The sequence below is a fragment of the Zonotrichia leucophrys genome, chromosome 11 (assembly GCF_028769735.1).
Source record: "Zonotrichia leucophrys gambelii isolate GWCS_2022_RI chromosome 11, RI_Zleu_2.0, whole genome shotgun sequence".
NCBI classification, from domain to species: domain Eukaryota; kingdom Metazoa; phylum Chordata; class Aves; order Passeriformes; family Passerellidae; genus Zonotrichia; species Zonotrichia leucophrys.
In genome coordinates, this window is record NC_088181.1 from 17,934,928 (window position 1) to 17,945,455 (window position 10,528).

The following is a 10,528-nucleotide window of genomic DNA, read 5'->3' on the forward strand; positions in this document are numbered from 1 at the left end:
TACTTTTAGTGCATTAATTTATGTTGCAGCATTACACCTGCACAGAGTGCTCTGAGGAAACTCAAATTACTTTTCCTTCAGTCAGTAAAGATTCTGCAGTTCAGCCTAAGCCAACAGGGAAGGCTCAGGAGAATGGAGATGGTTTTAACCAGAGCTGCACAATGCCCCTGCAGTGAGGCAGGAGCTGAGCCCAGTTCTGTACCTGTGAGAACACAAGGGTTAACTCACCCCTGCACCTTCTACCCACACAGACCCATGGCACTGCACAGCTCATTTCAGCACACAAATGGAACCTTTCCTTCACTGGAGAGACAAAGAAAAGTTTAATGTTGGACAGCTGCAGGGACAGCAAGGCCCTTCAGCCACCAAATTTCCAATCCGTGGTCAAATTAACGCAGAATTGCTTCTTAAAATCAGGCTGTCATTAAGTTCTCCAGTGCTAAGAGTTTCTAAAAATTGATTCTGTGGGGCTGATGGACACTAATAGTATATGAGAAAGGTTTTCTCCTTTACTTCTTTCCCAAATGCTAAGAGTAACTAGAACTGTGAAACAATCTCTTCACTTCAATTTCCACGGGTAACCGAAGTGTGCAAATTTTGCCACCACATTTTAGAGGCATACTAATATCCTTCAATCAGTTATTCTTGGAATTTAATTTTTCACCACATCTGAGGAAAATTCTGTTGTGCAATTACACACTTGTAGTAAAAGAAACAAAAACACCCCAACAGACTTTTGATCTATGCAGAGAAATACAATTTATTTAAATAATCTCTGATCCGGGTCTTCTTGTACAAAAATAAATTCTTCAAGAGGGGTTTGATGATCTGTCGGCCAACAGCTTCTCTCACATGTGTAAACTATAACAGTTCCAAATTCCACTGACAGATCTAAAAACAAAGCAACAGAAGTACATAAGGGTATGAAAAATAATAATCAGGGGCTAGTGCTTACCACTAGACTTCAGTCTTTGCACAAATTAATTCAGTCTCCTCTGTAAACAGCATTTTCTAATGTTAAACATTTTAAAGGCAGCCAAATCAGAATTTTCAAAGGGATCTTTAAATGTCTGCAATCTTATCTCACAGCATTTATTATCTTTCAAGGCCTCCTTTAAGAGGCAATAAAGACAGATACTCCCATGGCCATGGAATTATCCCTACAGCAGTTATTGAAGTTCACTAGTGAGCAACTCAAGCTGTAATCAGTCTCCATGTAGAAGAGTTCTCTCTTTGCTCACTGAAATGGAGACAGCAGATTCTCTGAACTGTGGTCAAGCACGTGAGGGTAGCTGGAAACAACCCAAACTGCAGTCCACTGCCCTTTCCCAAAAAAGGAGACTGCTGGAAGCATTGATTCAGCCAAGGCAAGCACCTGAGTCACTCTGGAGCATGCTGACCAGCGTGGGCATCAGCTGGAACTCAAACACTCTGCTGCTGCCGCAGGCACTGCAGGCTGGAATACCCTGCTCCAGGTTGGCTGGAGGACACGTGATGAATAAAGGCTGGCCACCCCAAGAGTATCTGAGAGAAGACAGGGAGGAGAAAATTATCATTTTTGAAGTATCTAAATTTGAAAGGAAATCTTACGTGTTGTAAACAGTGCTCAGGAGTTGCTGAAATCTCTGAACCTGCTTCAAGCAAAAACATGGTGGTGAGCCAGAAGCTTCAAAGGAGTCATGAACCATAAAATAAAGACAGGGAGGGGCAAAGACTTGGTAGGTTAACACTTGGAAAATCTTAAGGAAAGAGGTGGATAAATGCTTTCAATGGACACCTCCAAAAGATGCTGTACCAGAATAATTTCATTAAGCAAACTACACTTCCCTGAAAAATGGAATCCTAAAAAGCAGCAATAAAAGATAAAATTCAAACAAGATTTAACACCAAATTGGTCTCAAAACCACTGCAGCTATGGCTCAGAAGTGATGGTTAATTTGTAAGAGCTGTCAGAGCTTCACAGGTAGCAGGAAACAAAGACCAAGGATGGTTTCCACTGAATGCCAGAAAGGAGATTCTGTGCTCTGCAGGCAGGGGAAATGGGAGTCACTGACAGTGCCAGGGAGGGCAAAGGGAGCCTGTGGAAAGTCTGTAACCAGGGACAGCCCAGGGAGCAGCAGAGCTGGTGTTTTAGAGGAATGGCAAATTCAAAGAGCACAATACTGCAAAGAGACAGACCCAGTGAAAAGCTGTCTGAAAATGCTACTTGCACTCTGCATTAGAAAATCTCCTGTATAATCTTTGACAATGAATGAAAGTTTCTCATGTTTCATTTCTGTCTAAGCAGCCACTCAGACTTTTGGCTCATCATCAAAAAGGGCCCAGTTAGTTCCACCTGGTACTGGAAAAGCTGGTGAACAAAAGCCCTGTCACTACACTGAGACAGCCTGACCAGACAGGCAGCACTGGACTCCCTGTAACAGCAGGTGTGATCCATGAAAAGCTGTATTTTCTGGTACTGTGAATGATTTATTATTTACTCTTCTCTATATCCCATCCAGAATTAACTCCTCTCTCAGGAAGAGCAGCTACTCTGAGGTTACACCTGCTTCTGCTCTAGGAAAAACAGCAGATTTACAACACCTGAAGAGTGCTGGGTGCTGAGGGGAGTCCACAATGAGCCGCAGCTCCGGGGCTTTAAAACAAGAAATTCCCTGCAGGACAGACATTAGAAATTCCAAACAGATAACAAAATTTCAGAGGAGCAGATAGCCTTGGAAATGTATCACAACAGCACAGCACTGTGTTACACTTCCACCCCAATACTGCCTCAGGGAAACCTCTGTGCCTGGATTTCAGTGAGGCTCCAAAGACACTCAGGGTCTCTCCTCATCAGGTCTGATGTCTAAAGCCTCTCACAGCAAGAGCCATGGTCCCGGATCCTGCTGGGCTTTTCATCTACTTAAACTTTGTATGAAGAAAGCCCAACCAGGGACTGAAGGCTGACCAGAAACATGGCAACAGCCTCCACGGCAGCTTTTTTTTAATTAAGGAATTAAAACATACACATATTTCCAAATAAAAAATTTATTTTGATGTACCAACCATCCATGCCAATGATTTGTATCTCCCTGTTATGGCCAGATTATCAACATACCTTAAAATCTGTTCAGGACATAGAGATATTCTTTTCATGAATTTATGGAATGTGTGGTCCCAGTTTTTGACTTCACTCTTCTCATATTTTTCATTACCATCTTCACCTGCAAAACTGTATGAAAACAAAAAACAAACTGCCCAGTAAGGTTTTCAATATGACATGTTTTAAATAGGAAATGGTTACTATAAACTCAAATTATAGTAAATACACTGAAAAAGATATACCTATTAAGAGAAAATTCCTCTTAGAGGTTGCAAGTGAACATTTTGCCTCTAGTTCTTTGGGTTCTGGTGACTTACAATTACTAACAGTGTCTTCAACTTTCACATGGGACTCAAATCCACCAGATATCTGCTGTATTCCAGAAAACCCTCTTCCTCTAATAACTTCTCAAACATTTTTGTGCTTCTTAAATTATGATGGTAGTATTTTCAATTTTGAATCAAGCATAATTAAAGTTCTACAATTTTGTTACGGTCAACAAAAATCAACAGGACCCCCACTGCTGAAACGTCTTCTCTGCAGATTCTGCACTTGACAGCAGCTTTAGCTACAAACAAATCTAATGCTGTCCCCAATCCAGGCACAAGAGGCCAGAAGTCCTCACAGTAACCCCTTAGTTAAATATTTTACTAAGAAAATATTTTCAGGAACCATGCTCAACATGCTCAACTAAACCTTCAGGTGTCTTTCCATCAGCCAAAATCCCTAAAAAAAAATTAAACTCCTAAAAATGCAACAGAAATGCAAGAAAAGCTTTAGGCCTGTAAAGGAAAAAGCATGGAATGTCATGATCTAAAGTCCTGCCATGTGGCACAGATCTTGTTTCAGGGATTAACCACCCACTGCACCTCCTGGAGCCCATGAACACTGCTCAGTCCCTGAGAAAGAGCTGAGCTAAAAGCACCTTGGAGTAACTGCAGCTTTGGCAGCACTGGGTGCACTGCACAGCACCCCAATGGTTCCTAAAGGAGCTTCCAGACAATTGTCACCAGTCAGGTTTAGTGAGAGTGCCACTGAGATTCTCAGCCAGCATACAGGAAAGCACACAATTCCTTCAGTTTCACCATGAACTGCAGACCTGTTCTCACCTTTCTGACATCATCTGCTCCAAATCAAGGCACTCTCTCTGCTGATACTCCTTCAGTAGCTTATCTGCATGATCCATATCAAGGAAACCCATGTAATCTTCCTCATCCACAACATTGATGTAGAAGGGCTGGAACACAGGAGCTGAAGCAGCCATTGCCATCACCGTGTCCTCACTGGCTGCAGGAGGTGTGTCCTGGGCACCTGGGCCATGGGCAGGCTCAGACAGGTGGAGCTGCTGGAGCTGGGATGCACATTCCACCTCGCTGCTCACAGCTTCCTTTAGGCCAAGCAGCTCCAGGGAGGCACATGCAGGAGCCTCTGCTCCATCACAGGCTCCCCAGTCATCTGCATCCTCACACCAATCCTTTGCAGCAAAGGTCGATTCTTGTTTCTGAGAATAAAATAAAAAGGGGAAGAAAACATTGTCAAGGTCTGCCACCCTGATGCACTTCAAATTCAACACACCACGTTTACGTCCCACACCAGCAGTTATGGCAAAACCACCTCACGCTGGAGAATCTGAGCAAGAATTCATCAGCCTCTGAGTGGCCCTGGTGCTCCTGCTGCCATGCCCTGGCTGTGGCACAGCCCCTGCCCGCTGAGGGGCAGCTCCTGCTGAAGCAGCTCCTGCACCCAACAGGAATTCTGCACCCAAAGGGCAGAACACAGAAGGAAATAACAATAACACCACCATCATTTTACCAGAGTAAAACCCCATTTACCTCAGGCCAAGATTCCACCAACTGAATAAATCCTCCCTGCCCACCCCCACTACTTTGGTGCTACCCTACTCTTCCAACCTGCTTTAGCCAATATGCAGTTTTTCCTCCCAAGCATATTAATAATTACTGAGTCACATTAATTCAAAATCTCATGTTAAATTTAAAGAGATCAATTTAAAAGAGAATACAAAGAAAACAGGTTAAAAATCCAAACCTAAACAGTATGGCCCAATCCACTTGAAGTTGGAAAATAAAGTTTAGACAGCTGAACTAACTAGAGTATAAAGTATCACTTTTGGCCATACAGCTGGACTGCAATGTCCTCTTTAAAAGCAGCCTGGCATAGATCACAAACAGTAGCTTAAGTACTCTTTAACTAGTAAACAGTGTAGTGCAGTGACAAAAACTCCGTTCCCACGATTTCTCCACACAAGCCAGGACGTGGCTGGAAACCATCACACTTCTGGAGGAAGGTCCCGGTTATTCAAACAAGGCGATGCAGGGTGTGCAGAGCGTCCCCCCGGGCAGGCAGGGCTGAGCTGTACCTGTGTGACGCTGAGAGCTCGGCTTTGCTTGTCCTGGACCTGCGAGTACTGGGAGCGCAGCACCTTCCAGCTTCCATGTGCCGGGCAAAGAGAAACACAGGGTGAGGGGGACAACTGACCAGCGGCACGAACAACAACCACAATAACAGCAATAATAACACAATAACAACAACAACCACAATAACAGCAATAATACCAGCAACAATACCAGCAATAATAAGGACAGCGCCGATAAGCGGCCGGCGCTCACCTGCGGGCGGCTCCCCAGCAGCGCGGCGCGGCGCAGGCGAACACGTGGAGCGCGCGGTGCGCGGGGCCGCGCTCCAGCGGGCAGTACACCTGCACCAGCAGCAGCAGCGCGCGCCCGCACCGCGCGCACCGCGGCGGGCCCGCCCGCACGGCCGGCACCCAGTCCTGCAACACCGACACCTCCGCTCAGGCCCGGCCGGGGCGGCCGCGACCCCCGCGCCCCGGCCGGGCCCCGCCGGCCCAGCCCAGTCCAGCCCACCCCGGCCCTACCGCGGTGCCGCCCAGCTTGTTGGTGGCCCACGCCGGGAGAGGCCCGGCCGGGCCCGGCCCCGCTATGGCGGCGTCGCGCAGCCCCAGCAGCACGGGCGGCCCGCCCGCCATGGCCCCGCCGCCGTGCGCGTGCCCGCCCGACCCGCCGTGCGCGCGCCCGCGGGCCGGGCGTTCCCCTCACGGCAGCTCAGGCCGCGGGACGCGGGGCCGGCCCCGGACTGGCCCTTCCCTGCCCGGGGGACACGGTGCCGGCCCCGGAACGGCCCTTCCCTGCCGGAGTCCTAGCACCGATTCACCTACCCTGCTGCGCTGAAAGGCACTGGGTGGCAAATCCACGAAGCGAGCGGCACGACCGGCCAAACTTTCCACTCTTTACAGCTTTTAGCAAACAAAGACATTAATGTGCATTGGTTACGAGGTACGTAGTTCCCCTATTAATTAGTATTCTCTCTTCTGTTGGTTAATAAGTGTTTCGCTTCTTCTGCTAATCACTGCCACGCTCTCCCTTTCTCCGCCTTTGGCTCGCTGCTTTCCTGTGGGCCACTCCAGGAGTTGATGCTCCTGACCTGCCCCTGCAAAACTGCCACAACACGGCTTCCACCACAGCTTTTTCCACGGAACCAGTCTTAGCCTAAAGCACTCTTTACTGCCTAGGGTTAGGCTTTTGAAACCACAAAGCCCAGAGCTCCAGACACACTGCAGCTGCAAAAGGCATCCCAAGGGGAACAGAAAACGGCCACAACATGGCTTCCACCATGGCTGTTCCTTGGAACCAGCCTTTGCCGAAATTCCCCTTTACCTGCTCAGAGCTGATTCCACACAGTTACTGACTGGCCTTGCTTTGTTCCTTGTCCTCGTGGCTGCTGAATTCTGCATTTCTCGTGTAGCGGTGGAAATCCTTCTCCTGATCGCTGTTAACCTCCCGCGGGGCTGAGATCATCGGAACATGTCCAGCCCCAAACCTTAACAAGGCAGTGCTGCTGACCAGGAATTTGTGCTTCTAACAGCTGCACATCACTTAGAGCTTGTTGGCTGCTCTGTTTAACAGATCAAATCTCCCTCCTTGTTGATCAGGTTTGCAAGTTACAAAGATCAGACAGCAAAGAACATGCTATCTTAATAAAAATTTGCATATTTCACACTTAACAAGATGATCTGAGAAGCAGGACTGGGATAGAAAAAACATACTGACCACCTTGGAATGGCAAGTATAGTAATTATGGATAATTAATAAACTTCAAAAAAAAAAGATTAAGGTTTTCTTGACAGAATGTGAAAAACAGAACAGCAGCAGTTCTTCCTGAATAGTATCAGTAAATATACTGCTGAGAATTTCTTCAACTATTGGTGCAGCTGGGAATGTGAACCAAGAGACCATGAATACTAAAGCTATGAGATAAAATGAGGTTTGGGACATAAGGTAAGGATCTGCAGTTTAAATGAGGCCTATTCACTGTGGCCATGGTGTTATTCCTTTCTCAGCTGTTTGACCATGTGTACCAGTCTTTATTTTTGGGGTTTAAAATCCACAGATGGACAGAACACTTCCTCTCACACAGCCAGAAACTTCTTTGTAATCATGTGTGCCTAATGCGTGCCTCCCTTCTACCCAGGAGTTGTACTGATGGCTCTGCATTCCCAAAGACACAGGATTCCTTCTGTCTTGTTAGGATAAAGATATTTGTGAATGTGCAGGGACAGACACATTGATTCAACAAACACACCACTAATGGACATAAAGGCTGTGCCAGAGCAAAACAAGGGAAGAGGTAAGAAATGTGTGACACAACTGGCAGCATGGTTGCTGCAATTAGCTGTTACTGATTGCCACAACTGGAGTTTTTCACAAGTTATGGAAAATGCAGAAAAGGGGGTGGCCAAGTAGTGCAGATGACACTGCTTGAGATCCACAGGTGTGCAAAAGCAAGTGAAGCCAGGGGTGAGGAGGAAGAAGAAGACACCTACAAAGGGTCACCAGCTGCAGCAGGAGCTTGGGCTGTCCCTGTGAGAGCCCCCAGGTGCTGTGGGATGTGGGAGCTGGGCACCAGTGCAAGGGGGAGTTGAAGTAGGGCTGTTTGTTTGTTTGTGGCCATGAGGAGAGCTCTCCTGGCTTCCTGCATTCCCACATTGTCCCTTTGTGTCCTGCTTGCCATGTAAGTTGGCAAAAAAGCCACTTCCCTCCCGGTGTGCCCTGAGCCCTTCCCCAGCTGGGGGAGCAGGGGGTGCACACTCTGCATGTCAGCAGATCTTCTCTCTGGTGCTGCTGAGCCAACAAGGTGCAGGGAGCACCACCAGCCTTTGCTCCCCCTCTGCCTCTGTGGGCGTCTGTCCTGCCAGCACTGCGTCCTCCTGCAGCCCCTGCAGCGGGCATTTGCCAGGAAGGGGTGAAGGACACACAGTCACAGCCCAGAAGAGGCTGTGGAAGAGCCTTAAGCCTCAGGTCCTGCACAGACACCTGCAAAGATTCATACCTGACACCATTTGGGTGGAAGAAAGAACCTGGGCATGTTTCTGGCTTCTCGCGTGCGCCTTTGACCTCTCGGAATGAGCCTCCATCAGTTAAGTGAAAGAAAAGGAAGCTCCAAAAAATCAAAGCACCATTTATTTAGAACAATTCACAAAGCAATAGAACAGGTAGAGATTTTGTGTCCTCTTTTGTGAGATGTCAAGCTCACCTCACAGACTTTGTTTGATGGATGCTCTGCTGCCTACAAGCTATTTCCAGTTACAGAAAGCAGAAAGAGTCTCTAGGAAGGACAACTGACCATGCCCTTCTGAAAGAAGAAGGGAATAAGCATATAAAATTGTCTGACATTTACAGTATATTCTATATATATAATTTCTTACAGATTTCAGTTCATTTGCCCATTCCCACCTCAGTATTCACTTTTGATATGCACTGAGTAGGTACCATGGTCTGTCTGGACCCGGACAGATTGTGGGGGTTTTTTCTGTTTGCTTCATTAAATAGTGATTTTCAGTCTGACAAACATTCTGAATGCCCCTTGTTGCTCTCCCTTCACTGTGATTAGGACAGCAGATTACACAACAGTGAGTTAGAAGGTGATTATTACTCTGTATGCTCACAAACTCATTTTGTTTGACTTTCTTTTGGGTTTTAAAAGCAAACTGTGCTCTCCACAGACCTTATAAATCTGTGTGTTTTCTCTTTCCACTCTGACTTTCTTTCATGAGCTGTGCCCAAAACTGCACTCTGTGTTCTTTCAGTTTCTCTGCTGCCTTTTGCTCCAGGTCTATTCCCAGGTATTTTTCCTCCAGGTCATACTGAGGCCAATGGACCAAGCCCTCCCCGTTGGGATTTCTGGAAATAACAGAAGGAAAAGTTAGCTCTCCATTTGCCAATCCATTGTTGTCTGACTGCTCAGGTTCAGAGCATTTCAGAAAACCAAGAGCTGAGCCCAGCTGATGTGATTCTGGTACCTGAATAAATGAACAGTATTTTATGAAAATGCTCATCAGTAGAACAGCAGAAGTGTAAAAGTTGCCATTACTTTTAGATCTAATTTCCATTGCTGATGGAGTAACTGCCCTTAGATTTTTTCTTCCTCAATTTTGCTGTTTTTTTAGAAAAGAACATTAAGAGGAGAAATTGCTTCAATATTTCTCCTATATTCTGTCAAATTTCAGGAAGCACCATATAAGTATTGCTTCAGGCAGGTAACTATGGTCTGGGCAGCACAGACTGAACTTGAGCTGTAATTAGCACTGTGATTCTCACCCATTTTTAGCAAAGTTGGTCCAGTATCTCATCACAGTTCTGCTAAGTTCATTTTCTTCTTTTGTAGCACCTCCTGCAAAGGGAGAGATGGAAGGGCCACATTAGAAAGTAACTAATGAGTATCTGTATCATTGCAACAATACTCCGGGTTGCCATGAGCTGTAGGAGGTTTTTCTAGCAGAGACCTGCAGATGAATGATGTAATGCAAAGTATCTGCTACTGAAGACAGAAGATGTTTATGCCCCTAATGATGCTTATGATATATAAGGTATGCTAATAATAGACATAATGTCTGTAATTCTTATAAAGAGAGAAATTCTATTCTAAAGCCATGCAGTAATTGAAATGAGAAGTAATGAGGGTCTAAAAGGAAGATGGAGGAAATATGGGTACATCACCAGCTAAGAATGGCTTTCCAAAGACAAAGGCAATCTCAGCTCCATGATCTGCTTTTACAAACTCTGGTACAAAACCTTCCACGGAACTCAGCCGATGTTGGAATTCATAAAAGAAGACTGGGTTGCCAGCATCTAGAGGAGAGAGAAAAGTGCTGGTTTGAGAGGTGAAAACACTGCTCCACAGATGATAAATATTCATGAATACCTGTTTCGGTTAAATAAAACCACTACCAGTTCTCTGGATAGTGAAAAGTGCTGCACACTGTCCACACCACCCCCAGACAGAACTGTACAGCTGTTCCGAAGCTGCTGGGTACCTCTGTGGGATCTGGCCACTTGCACAGATGAGATGACAAAGTAGACATCTCCCAGTGCATCCAGGAGGCCATCTCTGACCTGGGCAGGGCTTTCT

The 10,528-nt window shown here is 46.3% G+C and overlaps 1 protein-coding gene across 3 annotated transcripts; it reads right to left on the reverse strand.

The window, feature by feature from the left end:
• Positions 1-734: 734 nt before the first annotated feature.
• Positions 735-6,904, reverse strand: PDCD2L (programmed cell death 2 like). 3 transcript variants are annotated; one of them, XM_064722866.1, is made up of 7 exons: positions 6,778-6,888; positions 6,279-6,356; positions 5,460-5,529; positions 4,192-4,583; positions 3,098-3,211; positions 1,376-1,524; positions 735-891 (listed from the first exon to the last, which is right to left on the reverse strand). In XM_064722866.1, the coding sequence occupies exons 1-7, from the start codon at positions 6,852-6,854 to the stop codon at positions 761-763; spliced, it is 1,011 nt and encodes a 336-aa protein (XP_064578936.1). In that variant the 5' UTR covers positions 6,855-6,888; the 3' UTR covers positions 735-760. The 3 variants fall into 3 exon arrangements, with proteins under 3 accessions (XP_064578936.1, XP_064578935.1, XP_064578937.1); XM_064722865.1 differs by lacking the exons at positions 6,279-6,356; positions 6,778-6,888 and adding exons at positions 5,710-5,873; positions 5,979-6,106; XM_064722867.1 differs by lacking the exon at positions 6,279-6,356 and having other exon boundaries at positions 6,778-6,904.
• Between the last annotated feature and the right edge of the window lie 3,624 nt (positions 6,905-10,528).

What these genes read in the sequence shown, in the direction of transcription:
- PDCD2L (XM_064722865.1), bottom strand. Translation starts at nt 6,089, where the DNA reads ATGGCGGGCGGGCCGCCCGTGCTGCTGGGGCTGCGCGACGCCGCCATA. An exon ending in TGCTGGGGAGCCGCCCGCAG is followed by an intron (nt 5,530 to 5,709) that starts GTGAGCGCCGGC and finishes GGCACATGGAAG; the next exon opens with CTGGAAGGTGCTGCGCTCCC. An exon ending in GAGCAGATGATGTCAGAAAG is followed by an intron (nt 3,212 to 4,191) that starts GTGAGAACAGGT and finishes GTTTTCATACAG; the next exon opens with TTTTGCAGGTGAAGATGGTA.